The sequence below is a fragment of the Egretta garzetta genome, unplaced genomic scaffold, assembly GCF_000687185.1.
Source record: "Egretta garzetta isolate BGI_Z169 unplaced genomic scaffold, ASM68718v1 scaffold87, whole genome shotgun sequence".
Classification (NCBI taxonomy): Eukaryota; Metazoa; Chordata; class Aves; order Pelecaniformes; family Ardeidae; genus Egretta; species Egretta garzetta.
In genome coordinates this window covers 2,865,389-2,883,433 of record NW_009260286.1, presented here as the reverse complement: position 1 = coordinate 2,883,433, position 18,045 = coordinate 2,865,389, and the positions used below count along the sequence as shown (strand labels likewise).

The 18,045-nt window shown below is 40.1% G+C and overlaps 1 protein-coding gene across 1 annotated transcript in view; it reads right to left on the bottom strand.

Annotated features, from left to right (window-relative positions):
• Positions 1–18,045, bottom strand: part of LDAH (lipid droplet associated hydrolase) — a 130,465-nt gene that overhangs the window by 76,134 nt on the left and 36,286 nt on the right. The window contains exon 3 of the mRNA XM_009642527.2: positions 16,079–16,213. Within this exon, the coding sequence (XP_009640822.1) occupies positions 16,079–16,213 (135 nt within the window). The remainder of the gene's footprint in view (positions 1–16,078; positions 16,214–18,045) is intronic.

Below are 18,045 nucleotides of genomic sequence, written 5' to 3'. Positions count from 1 at the left end.
CGAGCAGGAGAAGCTCAAAAAGTCCTTGAGTAGTCTGAGCACTGCTTGGCAACAGCTGAAAACATCAGTGTGTTATCAACATTCTGCTGGTACTAAATCCAAAACACAGCACTATGCTAGCTACTGTGAAGAAAATTAACTCTATCCCAGCTGAAACCAGGACACATGGGTGTCAGTCTCTTCTCCCAAGTAACAAGTGACAGGACAAGTAGAAACGGCCTCAAGTTGCACCAGGGGAAGTTTAGGTTGGATATTAGGAAAAAATTCTTCACCAAAAGGGTCGTCAAGCATTGGAACAGGCTGCCCAGTGCAGTGGTGGAGTCCCCATCCCTGGAGGTATTTAAAAGACATGCAGATATGGCACTCAGGGACATGGTGGACTTGGTAGTGTTAGGTCAATGGTTGAACTCAATGATCTTAAGGGTCTTTTCCAACCTAAGTGATTCTATGATTCTACTTGAAGATCTGGCGGTTGAGAAAATGAAGTTACTAACAAGACCTTCAGGAAAAAGTGTGCACCTAGGCGCGCATTTCTACCTGAAAGGGCTCCACATTCAGTCTGAGCCTCTGGATGGGATCATTGTACCAATAATGACTGTCCAAGCAACACAGAGCAAATCTTGCAATTTCCATTACCTGGCTGATTTGCTGAGCTTACGTCACAAAAAAAAGACTAGGTTGCAAAAATCAGTCAAGGCCTCCCCAAACCCACTTGGACTCTCCAAAAAGTCCATTTTTTTTCCTTTGCCTGACTAGCAGGTGGTACTACTGCAAATGTCTGCCTTGGATGTTTTCCTTACAAACACTCATTTCACATATGATCTGAAATAGGATCACCCAGTTTTGCAAATGCAAGTGTGCTTCACTGCATTTGAATTATCTTGCACCATCAGCCCAAGGCCTGTGATGTATGAGTCTCTCCAGGAATAACGTACACAGAGTCCATTTTTCCTTTAGGTAATTCTTTACTGAAAAGTGTATCATAGAGTCATAGAATGTTTGGGGTTGGAAGGGACCCCTAGAGGTCATCTAGCCCAACCCCCCTGCAGTGAGCAGGGACATCTTTAACCAGATCAGGTTGCTCAGAGCCCCATCCACCCTGGCCTTGAATGTTTCCAGGGATGGGGCCTCCACTACCTCTCTGGGCAACCTGTTCCAGGGTTTCACCACCCTCACTGTAAAGAATTTCTTCCTTATATCCAGTCTAAACCTACCCTGGTTTAGTTTAAAACCATTACCCCTTGTCCTGTCACAGCTGGCCCTACTAAAAAGATTTTCCCCATCTTTCCTATAGGCCCCCTTTAGGTATTGGAAGGCCGCAATCAGGTCTCCCCACAGCCTTCTCTTCTCCAGGCTGAACACCCTCAACTCTCTCAGCCTGTCCTCATAAGAGGTGCTCCAGCCCTCAGATCAGTATCAAGACCTTTTCATGTTTGGCCAGATCTAACATATTCCAGTTTACCATGGGGAAAATTTACTCTTGAAATTGAGGCATAGAACTTTCTTACTGAATGAAGCAACTAGAAGCAACTTCAGAGAATAGCCTACTTTAACAGCAACTTGTGTTTGTACAGTTTAACGACAGAAGAGAAACAAAATAATGATGTTCTGCACATCACCAAGACTGGATAGATACAGCATAGGAGGTAAAGAAAGGACAGTGGCAATTGTATGAGTGTTGAAGGGAAAAAAAAAAAGGATGTGTATCACTTCACAAGAATTGATTCAGTCGGTGTATGATAAACGAGGTGCTGTGCCGCAGCAGGCAAGTCTAACAGTCAGACCGACTGAAAACAGCACTTCAGAACCTCAGGAAGTTCAAACGGATACAAATAGAGAAAGAGGGACTGAGAGCAAGCAAGGGAGAGACGAAGTTCGGAGCAAAGTAAGACAGCTGGCAAAGGAAGACAACCCACATTATTCCACAGACAGGGAATAAAAAGAATTATTTTAAAAGTAGGAGAAAATGACAAGGAGTACAACACAATGTTAAGAGGGGAAAAAGCAAGCAGCTGAGCGCACACCTGGGGGGGCAGTTACACAGTAGCATAAGTAACAGTACAGAATTCGTACTTCACGGGGACCGGACAGAGCAGTGGGTGACATTTTCTGAAGTGCTCAATGCTTCTACTGAATCCAAGCTAAAACAATTATTAGGCCAGTCCTGATTTCTCTTGAAAATCCATCCCAAAATTTTATTTAGAACTGCTGATATAGACCAAGACTGAAATGTTCAAGTAAGTATGACTCTCCAGAATAACACTAAAATAACACTATCTTTAGAGTAACACTAAAATAACACTAATGCATTTCCTACCTCACTAGCTACTATACTGGCATTAGGATGTCATTCAGTGTAACAACTTAGTCCTTTTCCTTTACTCTAGTATACATTCATCTTGGGTGATACTATTTTAACAGAAGTATAATGGAAAGTGTAGGCTTCTATCTTCATTTGTCCAAGCAAAAGTTAAATTTAATGTCTAGAATAACTACCTGAGGTAAACAGATGCAACTAATTTAACAATATAATCACAGAATCATAGAATGCTTTGGGTTGGAAGGGACCTTTAGAGGTCATCTAGTCCAATCCCCTGCCATGGGCAGGGACATCTTTAACTAGGTCAGGTTGCTCAGAGCCCCAACCAGGCCTTGAATGTTTCTATGCACGGGGTGTCTACCACCTCTCTGGGTAACCCGTTCCAGTGTCTCACCACCCTCCCAGTAAAGAATTTCTTCCTTATATCCAATCTAAATCTACCCTCCTTTAGTTTAAAACCATTCTCCCTTGTCCTGTCACAGCAGGCCTTGCTAAAAAGATTTCCCCCATCTTTCCTATAGGCCCCCTTTAGGTACTGAAAGGCCACAATCAGGTCTCCCCGCAGCCTTCTCTTCTCCAGGCTGAACACCCCCAACTCTCTCAGCCTGTCCTCATAGAAGACATAGTGCTCCAGCCCTCAGATCATTTTTGTAGCCCCCCCCGGACCCACTCCAACAGGTCCATGTATGTCTTGTGCTGAGGGCTCCAGAGCTGGACGCAGTAGTAACGTCTAGCACCCTTTCTATTTTAAGGAGTAAACAGCCCACTTAGGCAAACAGAACATTTTTCCATATTTCATCTGTATCCTTCAAAATTGATGGATTACAAGAAGTTATCAAAATTATTATCTTAGATTCCCTGATGCTGTAAACTGGTGCCACACTGCTGGCTACAAAGAGCTATGTCAGTTTATTCCAGCAGAGAACATCACCCCGGGCTACCAGTGTTGCGGGCTGTAGCACAAAATGCATGCAAAATATTTTGCAATGCAGCGCTACCCCACAGCACTCAATCAATGCTTCTAATCGCTACCTGGCTTGAAAAGCGGTGTAAGGCTCTGTTTGGGCTCCTCTTTGCAAAGGAAGCGCAAGCTGACAGCAAAGGGAACCAGCTGTGCCTCAGCGACTCCCGGAATTGATCCCCACCGGAGGCCAGAGCGACCGGGGTCTGCTGCTGGCTGACACGACGAGAAGTGAATCCAGCAGGCGGGAGAATCTCATTCTCTGGTCTGGCACTCTCCACTGAGTTACGCTTTTTGCCATCATCAGAAAAGGCCACGATTTTGACCGAGGAGAGCTCCATACTCCATCTTTCATTACTTTGCACAGCAGAAGGCAAAAGAGAATTGGACAAAGAAGCATACGTAAAAGCCTGAATTTACTAAAATCAGTGGCAAAACCGAGGAGAGGAAATAGAATTTCACCTTGTACTTTCTTTAAATATATCAGGTTTCTTAATCAGTTGTTGATGCTTTAAATAACCATCTGCATGTGCAGTGCAAATTTTTTATCTTTGGGGACGAAACACATTTTTGTCAAATTGACCGCTTTAAATCATGATTTATATCTTCTCTTCTCCAGTGTTCTGTTACACTAGTTAAAAATTAATTGGCAGATTTATTCCCTCTTACAAAGATAGCAGTTTCCTTTTTAACCTTCCTGAAGAAAATGCTGAAGGTTTCATTCTTCATCACCTAGCTGAACTGCCGAGCACAGCAAGGATGGCAACATGCCAAAGACACCGTGATGGCTTTATTTTTCTTGGAGTTTTGCATTATAGCTGAAATAGAGACTGAAGTGCCACCGTTACAAAGCCGTTCTGTCATTATAGAGGAACAAGGGATATTTTTGGTCTTCATTTTTACACAGATAAATGTGTGACATAGAAAGCAAACCAATTCACCTGCGTCCCACAAGCAGCGCTAGGGTCGCAGTCAAGCAAAGGTTGATTTTCTCATTCATTTACATTAGCAGACATCAAAGCAATAGATCGTTACAAATTCTTTGAAACTGCCTGTGGCTTTATAGTACAATTTATCCAAAAAGCTAGCAACTGAATTTGACCTGCACTCTACACATAAACAGGTCCAAATATGATCATGTAGAGTTTAATATATACTGAAGTGCATTCAGAAATACTGAAATTGGTCTCTTCATGATTAACTGCAGGATAAAACGTCTTCCTCCGAATCAGGTAAACACTAGTACGGAGGTCAGTGGAGTCTCTGACAGCAAAGCCTCAGTGGTAATATGTTCGAAATCACAGTTTTATTCTGAAGAAAAGGACACTACAATGGCAATCCCAGGGAATTTTAGTAGACTGCTATAATGTTTAAACCAACAGGGATTAATCTGGCAACTAAGCAGTCACCTGACCACACCAGTAATTTGATAGCTGAAGTAAATTATTTTAATAAACGTATTAATGCACAAAACATAAAATTCGGCATATAGAAAGGTAAGAATATGTCTCGCTTAAAGAAAAGGAATAGTCCTCAAAAGGAGAAAAAAGAAAAACTCCTTCATCCAGCAAGCAGCAATGAGACCCCCCCATTCCACCTGAGCCCACAGTACTGCATCATTTTTTTCTTTATCATGTCTCCAAGCACACAGCCCTTACTCAGATCTTGCTGAGAGATTTAAGTAGATGCACAAGAGGTAAGAATAATTCATTAATGAAGCTGATTATTACCGAAGAATGCAGCCATCTGCAGTTACTTCTTCCTGCACAGTCTGCCTAACAGTTTCCTGCGCTTCCCTGAAACGCCTACACTGCTCCTTAAAGAACGGGAAACCCCTAAAACCAAGCAAATGGAAAGACTCTATGTTTCTAGAATCTGGAATTATGTTGTGCGTTGCTGATGGTTCCTCAGCCTTACGACTGTAGATTACTGTGAATTAAAAATAAAACTGCCATTAAACACCAGATTGATCCCATCGAGATCTGCACCATTTGTTGCAAGCTTTGCGGGTATCAAAATTAAACCTAAGGTTTATAATATAAAGTAGAAATTATTATTAATAAATAAAAGTATTGATCAGCTTTCTTTCCAGTGCTTACCTATGCAGTGAATAAACTTTTTGATTCAACTATCAAACCAAACCCAGACTCATTACACCTTCAGACAGAAGGGATTATCCTTTCCTGTGGGGATAGTCCATTTTCATTCTGTTAGCAGATGTAAATGTATCTTTCAAACTGACTTGGATTAAAAGATTCCTAAACATTCTCCATGTGGGGAAAAAAAGTCTGAATCATCTCGATATTTAGTTTATTAAATTATTTTACTTTTTTACTTTCCTTACAATAGTATGGTAAACATTTAAATGAGTTACTCTGAAACACCACAGCACTGCTCATCTCAGTGAACTGTGACGTGCCTTCTAAAGTCAAGACACCAAAAGATATAAATGTTACCTTTCCATAGGGTTCACATTCTTGAACACTTTTTTTCCCCCCACTAACAGCCATCTGTATCTAATTAGAAGCGATGGTATCAGCTGGAGAACATACCTATGTCATGGGGTGAAAGGCAGAAAATGATCCATAAACAATCTCAAAACCTACGTCCAAAGTTTCCTGGAATGCAGTAAAGACACTATACTCTCCAATGGATGAATGTCAATTTTTTTTTTTCTTAAATGTCTTGTTTTCTGGATAAGGATCCAGAAGACTGTCTCAGGTTTCAAAAGTTGTTACTTTAAACACATCTTTACAAACAGAATTATATTAACCTTATTTGAAGATATGGATGAAAATTCTGGTTCTTTTAACAGGGGAATTAGTTGAATAAAGTACCAGAGTGGACTAGAAAGCTACTCATGGATATTTTTTAATAATATGCCTACAGGTATTATGTTGACAGACTCAGGCTACTCATGGATATTTTTTAATAATATGCCTACTTATGACAGACTCAATGGAAAACCTTGAAAGAAACAGAGAAAACAGAGAACCTATTCTTCATATAGCTATAACAAAAGTAAAAGGAAAGTCCTCTTCTTAGTAACACTAGCAATAATTGGTCACTACTCCGTCAAAGTCAATGGAATAGAGAGCTATGCATTAAGTGGTACCAGAATCCGCTAGCAGTGTTTAAGCGGTCATTACAAATAAATACATGGCTGTTAAAGTACGATGCTATGAGCAGTTAAAATTGGTATCGTTTTGGTTGGCCAGAAAAGAAAACAACGGAGCAACTTAGAAATACTTCACATATGGCAAAATTTTGTTTTCTTAGTTTTGATTTTGTATGGAACAAGATTTTTAAACACATGCTTAAAATTAAGCAGAACTGATAAAGTCAACGCCAAATGCCAAGTTTTCACTCAAAATATCGATTTGCATAATTATGGACATGATTATGGGACCTCTATGAATAATTAACTGAATGTGGCTCAAAGGAAAGACGTGTTACAGTAAACAGACTACTGCAGCATCCCTAGGGCTGCTTACTTTTCACACATTTAGATTTAAAACATTCCAGTGGGATCATAACATGAAATGATCATTTCTTTCCTTAAAATAGACACCTAGCACTAAAACCATAGAGTAACACACAGATCTTACCAGGCAAAGACAAACCCCTCAGCATTTAAATGCCTCATAGTAACTTTTACATAAGCACACAGACTCCCTTAAGCTGCCTTTTCCAAAGAATAAGGTTTCTGGGCAGCAGGAACTGTGGTACCAGGAGGGGCAGCAGGACTGCACTGAGCTGATGGTTCCCATCCCGTCCTGTGGAAATAACCAGTTCCCCTGCGTTCACCCCGATGTGGGATCCCTCGCTTCTGATGAATACCATGCAAAGAGCTCAACGTGATTAATCAGTGCTGAGGCAGCTTCGTAAACAGGAAGCTTCTCCCCTCCATAGATGAAAAAAATTGACACTTTGATATGAAACTACCTTAATTCTATGTGGATGGCATGGGTTATTTTTAATTTATCTACAGTCTGATACCATTGGACTGGGAGACACCTTGCCATATAATTCTGCATTGAAATAAAACAGTGCCATGTGTTCTGGGACACAAACATGACTGCAGAGTTCTCTGGGTCTGTAATATTTAAACATAACTGGCTAAATCTGTAAAGAAGTTACAGTAAAGGTAATCCACCTTTAAATGCCTCTCAGATATTTTAATTTATATGCTTAGGAAGCAGAAAATATTGTTGAATTATATATTAATATGAATTAAATGTCTGTAATGTGAATTAAATGTCTGTATACATAGGCTTAAAGTATGCATGTGAGATGCCAGCTCAGCTGCTTTTCTTCAGCTTTTCTCCCTTTACTGGTAGAATACAAGACATAAATGCCTTTTAAACACAGCTATCACTATGTACCTACCATTACCACTGCTCTTTGATACCTAACCAAACAGTGCTGAAGCCCAGATAAGGATTCACCGGTCAAAAACCTTCTAAGCACTACAGACACTAATTCTGAGGTGGTTTTGTATGGACCAAACAGACTGCCAGTAGCTCTGGTTCACCTGATTCAGCTGCATACGTATTCTCCAACATCAGCAATCATTAAAAACACCCAAACTGCTTAAAATAAATGAGAGTCACAAGCTAGCTAAAATTAGCAAATGCATATTGACTCCCTGTGCCTTTGTGTAACTTCTCTCCTTTGGGGTTATACCCAACAACAAGGACAAAGGCTGTTAGCTATGGATGAGTCCCTATTTTTAGGAACCCCATTCTTGGAACACCTAACTTTCATGATCTCCTCTCCTGTTTTCAGCAGCGCAAACCACAATCCCACTCCCCACAATCACCACACATTCATGGTGGCACAACATCTCTAAGGCCACCACAGCAAGTGCTTACACAAAAAAAGTGTTATTGGAAAAGTATTCTTAGCTACCATTAATTCCACTTAGCAAGTGGAAACTGGTGAGAGAGCCAACGCCATCTGATCACCCAGCTCTTCTTGGACAACAAGCAAGTGTCCTGGGAACGACCAGGGGCCCACAGACCACAGGTTGGGAATCACTGTCCTAAATAACTCACAAGCCTCTTATTATAGCACACCATGCTCCTTGTCTTGGGCAGGCTACTATTTTAGTTTTTTTCCTGCCAGCACAGTATATCACGATGGTAGAAACTTCTGGCTCATATCTGCTAATCATGCCCACGCTTACACCTGTCATTTGGTGGACAACTATCTATCAATCAACAAGATGATTAACTTCCTGAAGTGTAAATTCGGTTTTACCCAAATGGTTTTTTTTGTGGATGTATACCACTTTAGCTAGAGTCAGAATCTCCCTCATAGTCAGTTCTCCAGTTTCATTAGAAGTCAGAGGGCTGGAAAAGCAAACTCCGTTCAGATGAATTGTGAGAACAGCTAAGAAACAATATATCAAATAAACTCAAGCTGCACATGGCTTCCAAATTTTCCTGCAACACTAGATTTATTTTTTTTTTTTGGTACAAAACTTCATTTTAGTCTGGAGAAGAGGAGGCTGAGGGGAGACCTTCTCACTCTCCACAACTACTTTAAAGGAGGTTGTAGTGAGGTGGGTGTTGGTCTCTTCTCCAAAGTAACTACCGATAGGACAAGAGGAAACATCCTCAAGTTGCATCAGAGGAGGTTTTGATTTGATATCAGGAAAAAATTCTTTACTGAAAGAGTGGTCAAGCATTGGAAAAGGCTGCCCAGATAGGTGGTAGAGTCACCATCCCTGAAGATGTTAAAAAAATGTGTAGATGTGGCACTTTTTGGGACATGGTTTAATAGGCGTGGTGGTGTTGGGTTGATGGTTGGACTTGATGATCTTGGAGGTCGTTTCCAACCTTAATGAGTCTATGATTCTATGATTCATTTCACTTCAAAACTTCACACTGATGGTACATGAACACTTTGGGATCACATAATCCACGACTTCATAGATAATTCATTATCCCTCCACCACTTCTGTGCTTTTTCCCATATTGCTTCTTAAGGGTACAGTTCAGTTTCAAAATGGTCTGAAGGCCCTACTCCCCTTGCATAAAGAAAAAGCAATGGAAACACTCTTTTGATGGACCATAAATCAATGCTTACCTACCTCTTTCTATCATGGAAAATGAACTAAGGATAGTTTAACAGATTTTAAGGACACATTATTACCTTCTACAGTCCATGAGACATAAAAGATCAAACTTCTAACTTGGCTATTAGGAACATCACTCAAACTTCCCTGTCATTTAGAAGTTACCTAATACTGATTCAGAAACAAAACAACAGAAAATTCAGTAGACAATCAGTTCCAAAGGATAAACACCCCCTGCTAAAAGTATTTGTATTATGATTGTGTATAGCTCAGTACTCATCTGTAGAGTTCAGAAAGTTCTAGAGATTTATCTTTAATACAATTTATCATGTGACCAAATATTGTATCATTCAGACATGACTGATGACTAGCCATTTATTAGGTATATGACATTTTAATGCATCAACTGTGTCCCTTTAATCAATTAAAATATGAATCACATTATTTCATATTTCTATACCACTTGGCACACATAGAATATTACCAAAAATCAATAAATCTTTTAATTCCGATTTCACTTTGCTTTACTTCTCAATCTTACTTTGCTACAAAGAAAAGTATCTTGGCAGTCCTGAGGAGAAACAAAACCAAATCTGTGTTCTTCTACTCTTATTTCTGTCTCAGATGTTGTATTTCTTATTCCTTATCAAACCACAGCAGATGTCCGCAGAATTAGATTGTTCTAAGACACAGATGTATGTAGACCTGCTGCCTATACAGCCTTGACTGGCAAAAGCCAACCAGGGTGCTAAAAAAGGGGGGGAGAGAGGGGTGTGAGGGAAGTGTTAGAGGGACTGAGTGTCAAGGGTTTCCTACCTAATCTCCCATTTTCCATATCTTTTAAAGAAATTTTGTGTGAGACTAAGTCTTTTAGTCCTTAAAGTGGGATATTCATAACACAGCACTTGAATTAGCAATGTATATAAAATCAGCAATGGATAATTTCAGGACTTCTTCACTGATATGTGTTAGTTTTAACTAGCAGTTTGTTTCTTATCAAAAAGAGTTGAAAGGCTGTTGGAAAGCTTCCAACTGGCTACTAGTCATTGCCATCAGAGGAGCTACTCCTAAATACAGGTCTTTAGTCCTGCTGCAGTACTCAAGCATTTAGACTCAACTGGATTTCATAATATAAAGTACAGAGCTTCAGTCTCCACAATCCATAATGTATTGTAATTCCCACCCCCACGAGCTGAGCAGCTAGACTGGCACTTTGACAGAATAATTTTTTTTTTTTTCAGTTTTACCCTTTTTTTTTTAACTCAAGAAGTTTACAAAGTAACATTGTTTAACAATGTAATTTCTTTAAAAAGCACAAAGCACTTTTTCATTCTTTCCTTAAACTGTTTTCTGATCCTGTTTAAGGGAAATCAAATGTTTAAAAGAGAGCAATCCAACACAATCTATTTTCTTCTGAGGCCACTACCTATAAAATGAAACATTCAGTGACGGCTATGTCCCATGAAAACATGACCTGCCTTTAGTCTTGCAATGAAGTCAAAAGACCACCCATTTAATCCCTAGGAAAATACTAACCTAAAGATACTAGCGTTCAGGCAGTAGCCCCTGTTTTGACAGCAAGGGCACTGAGCTACAGCGTACTTCTACCACATTCAAATAGGAAACAGTGCCTTGCACTTTAAATAAACCCTCACAACTTCTAAGAAGGTACTTGGTTAGATGTAGGGACAATATCTTATCCGATCAGAAATCTCCAAAGAAGTGTAATGCAATTCTTCAGTGGAGTGACACATAAAAGAACTCCAGAACTTAAAAAAATAAAACAACTGTGGGTATACCTGCCTATTATTTTTTACTTTTAAAGGAAAAATTTACCATATCTTAATCATGATCTATTTGCATACATTTTTCCTTTCTTATGAACATGTTTTTATAGGGCAGAAATTAAACAAATGATGTACAAAGACCCGCACGTTAAAAAGATTTACAATACAATCATAATACAATTGGCATGGTAAACAACTGGAGTGAGTAAGTAGGCAGGGGGGGTGGTATTATAAAAGAACCTGTTCCTAGGTAGCATCTGTTCAAGATGCACGAACGTCTTAATCATTAGGAAAACTATGAGTCAAAAGCTCAATATCAGGCACTGACAAGGAAAAAAGCAACAATTGTAAGGTTATGTGAACACTTACAAAGCATATACAGATTATGCCAGTTTTAAACAAAATAAGCGAGAGCTAGGAAACTGCTCTCCTTTTTGTAATTTTGCCTACAGTGATGGATTGATGTTGGCCTGTTTTACTGTCTCAGCGCTGGCCAAAACAACTGCTTTTTTAAAAGCTAAGGAGGATTATAAAGAAGTTGAAATTGAGGCAAAACTTTTTTATTGCATTCACTGAGTAAAAATAAGTTTCAAGTCTTTTTGCACAGTGGATTGATTGCTAGGAGCAAAATTACAACAATGAAATGTTCAATTAATGTTGTGTGTCTCTGTGGAGCATAGCTTGCAAGAGCTCTCTGAACAGCATCTGTCTTCTGAATAGAAGAATACAGAAGTAAAAATGAAGGGTGTAGCTTTTTTCAGTTTTCAAATCATTACGTGACATGCTTCCAAAAAATTAGGAAGTGGACTGTGATTGATGGCTGCTGTTGGAAAACTTGCTTTAATCTTTCTGAGACTTTCAAAATCTACTTGATCTAAATATAATGAGGCGTGTTATTACAGCACAGTTTGTTTCATTTTAAACCCTTTATTACTTTACAGGCAGCATCATTTACATGCTAAGTGTACTATTTAAATGCTTCCACGCTCTAAATCAGTGGTCTCCAAAGTGGGCTGCATGTGCATTGGGGTGCGGGAAGAAAATACTAGAAATGCAGTAGTACATGTATATAATTATTTTTTTTTTAAAGATATATTGGGGGTGCGTGCTCAAAAATTTTTTACTGATAGAAATTTTTTACTGATAGGAGTGCATGATCCAAAAAGTTTGTAGACCACTGTTCTAAACGTATCGGTATGAATTCTTCTTTCCTAGTAGCTTCCCCACCTTTTTTCATTTTTGATTCACAAGTTTCCAATCTGAAAAACCTCAAGAATCAATGGTGCCAGAAATGCAAATGTTGTCTTTGTCAATTTATGGCCTCATCCTTCTTATCAAGAAATACTGAACTTCCTCAGAGGATTTGCATGAGGCTATTTCACATGAAGCATTATGAAATGCCCATCAGAAGCATGAATGAATATGTGGAATTATTACAATAATAGTTTTGTACCCAGTTCTTCACCAGAATATCGCCTTCTTCTGGCTTTATGCACCACTGGCATGGTTTTCACAATCCTATATAGTGGTTCCTAATACAGGAACTTTGCCTGAGAAATCCAGAACCTAAAAGGGCAACAAAATGCTGCAGAGAACAGAACTATCTGTCCCTATGCATGTGCTTCTGTTGGTCCTTGAGGTTCTGGGTTTTTTTGCTACAATGCCACAAAACATCAGTTAAGAACTCCTGCGGGAAGCAGGAAAAGGAACAGAACATGAACCACGAGTCCATGACTCCATATTCCTTTCAGTCAGTCACCTGGGAAACTGCGAAGATGCTCAATTTTTGGTATAGTTGTTTTGATCACATCCTTGCAGTTAGTTAATGAAAATTACTTTTTTTGGCAATAAATAAATAAAAGAAAGGGAATCAGCTTCTAATATGTAAAAGTTGCTTTTCATTTCTTTTGTGCCATAGGGATGAGGGAGAATTATCCCAAATCTCTTCACCCATGGCAGGCAACCTACATTGTCATACAACGGCAAAATAACAACCTTTTGGCCACTTCATGCCTGCCCTTGAGTTTGGATCAAATGAACCACATTTCTTTCATTACATTCAAACCTATTGCTAAGCACAGCGTATTACCAATGGCAACTGTAGTAACATCATTATTTACATAGGTCTCTCAACTTTTCAGGGTTTCCTTACAAGACTAGCTTGAAAAAGGCTCCCCATGGAATATTCTGGAAATCTGTCTAAATGTATACCAATGACAGGACGTGAGCTTCCTGCTCCCATGCTCCTAATAAAATAAGTATGAAAACAATCTCATAAATGTCTTTTCATTGTTTTTTAAACTATTCATCAGTGGCTTTCTATGCTTTTCTTAGCTCCATGGTGCTACAGTAAGTGCACCAGTAAGTACAAATCCTGGCACATGATACTGAGAACACACAAAACACCTTCTTGGGTCAGGCAAGTGAGTCTCCCAAGCTCAGCAGTGGCAAGAGTAGATGCTATTCAGTAAGAGAAGCCAAGCCTGGCCTTTCTGCATCCCTTCCACTTGCGGTGAACCTCTCAGGCTCAGAGCCCTGCCACAAGACGGCGCTGGGACCAGAAGCAGCACAGGGAAGCGTGGAGAAGGTTAGTGTCCCAAGCAAGGACCGCAGTGCCCCCAGCAAGGACCGCAGTGCCCCCAGCAAGGACCGCAGTGTCCCAAGCAAGGAGCGCAGTGCCCCAAGCAAGGACAGCAGTGCCCCCAGCAAGGACAGCAGTGCCCCCAGCAAGGACCGCAGTGCCCCCAGCAAGGACAGCAGTGCCCCCAGCAAGGACCGCATCGTCCCAAGCAAGGACAGCATCGTCCCAAGCAAGGACCGCAGTGCACCTGAGCAACAAAGAACCTCTCTCTTTCAGCAACTGTTTATGGAACAGTCGTCCATGAGGTTGTTTTTATCACTTTAAGTCTGCTAATATAATTTGCTCACAGTGTAGTGCTTTGGCTGTTAGCTCCCTACATTTTTCACCTGTTGCTCCCCAAACCAAAAGAGAGCCATTTAATATCTCATGACAAGGAAGCTGCTTCATCCCTGTTGTTTAATTTGCCTTTCCCCATACACTCACTAACTTCACTCTGGAAATGTTGTCCTTGACATGGCCACCAGAACTGCACTCTAATATTCAAGATGCAGGTCCGCTATGGTCATACACAGTAATAAACCCATGCCTTCCGCCTTGTCTGTAACACTGGTTATGTCCAGTATTTTGTTAAATTTTGTCTGCTGCTGTGCAATGAGAGATTATATTAGACAACTGTCAGTGATGATGCAGTGATCCAGTGATCTTTCCTGAGTTTTACACATTAATTCCAAGTTCAGGATTGCCCAGGCACAGTTAAAGGAGATCTTTTTTGTCAGATGCCTTAACTCATATTTATGCACCCTGACACTCATCTACCGTCTTGTTGCCCACTAATTACATTTTGTAAGATCCTTCTGTAGTTCCCTGACATCTAATATCATCCCAGTAATTAAATGCTATGAAGTACCATCCACAAAGTGATAAATTTCACTGTTTATTCTCATTCTGCAGGTCATGGGCGAATATATTGAATAAAACTTGACACAGCACCCATCCTATGGTACTTCACTTCTGACCCATCCATCCTAACAAGCTACCACAAGTCTCTTCTCTCACAGCAGCATGGTCAGTGCAAAAGGATACCATGAAGTCAGCTGGAGGCTTGGTTTCAACTTAGATACCAGCTCCCTTTCTCCTACTGGATGCTCTCCTTCCCCCAGGTTTACACACTCCTTAGCAGCACAGGGGCTGTCACAGTAGAAGTGGGACAGTTGTACAACGTCCCTACTGGCCCCATCTAAAAACCTCTCCATTTCACCTCGCTCACCAATCTCAAGCCACCAAACGCATCTCTTGCCATCAAAGGCTCTTTTCACCAACTACACGCTTCCAGACATGATCCCAGGGCAGGTTATGAGATCTACAAATGTTCTCTGCCACAACCTCAGCTCCATTCAGTTGCCAGGCTTCTACCTGTATCCCATGGTTACCACTGTAACAGAAATTACAAACCTAGGGATTTCTCACCTATTGGGAGAAAGTGCTAGCATTTGGTAGTTTGACCCTTGAACGCAGTGACTGGCAGGAATTTTACCAAAGAAATACAGGTTTCATATTTCAGTTTCAAACTTGAGATTAAATAAACCAGCAAAAAGGCTTAAAAGCTCAGGTGCAAAGGTTAGTGTGGGAAGGTTATGCTAAGCAGCTAAGAGTTTCTTCAAAATTTTCAGGTTGCTTCACATTGATGAACCTTTAGGTCCTAAGGAATCATACCCATTTACTGCTACACCACTGCAGCTTGACCAAGTCCAGAGGTCTTCTGGCACTAAGCAGCTTTCAGGACAGGATTCACTATTGGCTCATCCCATCTTACAATGCTGCACCTTAACAATATCCACTTGGAGTTGGCTACCATGTCTTGCCGGCGATTTGCATGGCAAAAGACTTTCAACAGATAAAAAAACAACCTCTACTCTGCAAAGGCTCCATACCCCAGTCTCAGAAAGATTTACTTGCTCCTGGAAATCCACTAATTTAGTACAACTGTTTTTGAATTTAGAGATAAAATCTCTCCTCAAGAGCTTAATCTCTGAATTGGACATTTCATTAAAAAATGTACTGTTCTAATCTACTCTTCTCAATATAAACACATTCTAGACCTTCTTCTCTATAGCTTGTCTCTAAAGACTTCAATCAGCAAGCTCTCTTATTCTCTTAATAGCATTTATTTGATGGGCAAATCAAATTAACCTAAAAATACTCTTTTCCTCAGTAACTTCTCTTCTCATATAACCGTTCCGTGGAAATATAACGGAGACATTTAAAACTCATGTCGTGATGTTTTTAATAGGCACAAGTTCTGCTAGTGAAATTGGGGGCAGGGGTGTGTACAAATATTTGTATGTACCTTCTATCATTTCCATACCACTAGGAGGCTTACAATGTCCGGCATGGCTCACAACCCAAACGGGATACTGCTGATTTAGTCCACAATATAAGGCCTGTATAAAGGTCCTGTAATAACCTGCCAGTCCAGGGTTACCTGCCAAAAAACAAAACATACAAGCACAGTCAGCATTAACCTTCCAACAGCAAGCAATCTGCTTCAAAGCAAAACAAACAGCATTACACAGCAATCTGTTAATTTATTTTCTCTAGCACATTTTCAGTTTTTATTTTCCCAATTTCAGGGGCTGCGCTATTGAACTGGTTTAATTCCATTGATCAATGGCAGCCATGAGAAGCATTTTACAGAATTACTTTGAAATTACAGAAACAAAAATTGAAGCTCAAGACAAGCAAGAAATCTCCTTCTCGATCAGAGGTCAACCAGCTTGCTTAGCAATCCCATCAAGTTACAGATACATGAAAATTGGGCAAAGAAACCCCCAGGTCTTATAAAAATATTACAAAGACTACAGCATATAACAACTGATCCAGACATCTGCCCTCCAGAATATCTCAGTGTTACCACTTCAAAATAAGTGTGTGGTATCCTGACAATGCAAAGGTCTGTAATGACCCTAAAAGAGAGGATGATTTTATTTTAAACTCATTGGACTAAATTAATTTTTTCTGCTTGTAACTTCGTTTTCTCTTCTGTCCTCTTCCACGCCTCTTGAGCAGCTCTTTCCTTTTCAACCCTTGTTTTCTAGAACCATGGGAGAATCTGTCATCCCTCCTGCATCCCATCAGCATTAGAGAGAACTTCTCGGAAGAGGCTGGTGTCTGAAAAAATCCGTCTTGCCCTGGGAAAGCAGACCACCTTGCTCTAATCCTATTGCTTAACAGTGACAATATCATCAGTCAGGTACTGTTGCTGAAGTGCAAACTGAAATACTGTCCCAAAGATAAAAATATATATCTAGTAGGGATTTCAGGATTCCAAACAAAACTCTAATCTCTATTCCTTCTTTTTTCCTCTCTCTTTTGGATATCAATAGTGACAGTGTCAAGGGACTTAAGTTGGAGCGTAAATCCTTGTGAAGATGAAGCAGATTCTGTTTCCTGATTCCCATAGGATGCATAAAAATTCCATAGAGACATAAAACCATATAATTTCTCTCTATTTATTTATTCATTTCCCAGGATATTTCCACTGATTTCTTATTATCATTTAGACACCAGGGAAGCCCACCATCTTGGTTAGGATTGCTCAGTTACATGTCTTTCACTCAAATACTAGGCAATTCTTGGTTTGGATATCATCAATGGCAAAAGGCTTCGAGAGCAGTATTGTGTAAAAAGGCATTCACTTTTTAAGACAAAGATATCCCAAAATAACACAAATGTATTATTGAAAGGGTAAGAGAAGAAAAAAAAGAAACAACCAACCCACATTAAAATTGTGTAAACACTTTTACATCAGTCTGATTGCAATAACAGAGGCTGAGCTATGTAAGTATTGATAGTTACAGAGAAGAAGAATTAGAGCTGTAATCAAATTAGTATTTGTAGAATTGGTGTGTGGAGATAAAAACTAGGTTTATTCCACTTCTTCCCTTTCCATAGTGGGCGTTTTCATTTTGTCTTCTACTTCAACCCTTTTGCTCTTCAGGTCACACACAGTAAGTTCATGCTCTCCCAAGAGGCATTCCCTCAGTCCACGGCTTCCAGAACAGAGCCTACCCACTGCAGGGCAGCGGGCCACCAGGCGCCCAGAGCCACCACCGGCACAGGCACCTGCGCAGGAGCTGATGCCATTGCTCACCCCAGTGATGACACGCAGGCAGAGCAGGGAAGCCTTCCACTCTAGGTAATACATCACACATACCTCATCCCTCACTTACATGTAGAAAGTGTGTCTGATGGTTTTTAGACCTTAATAAAATTACTGACCTTAACATTATTTTTACTGGAGTACACGGATTTTGA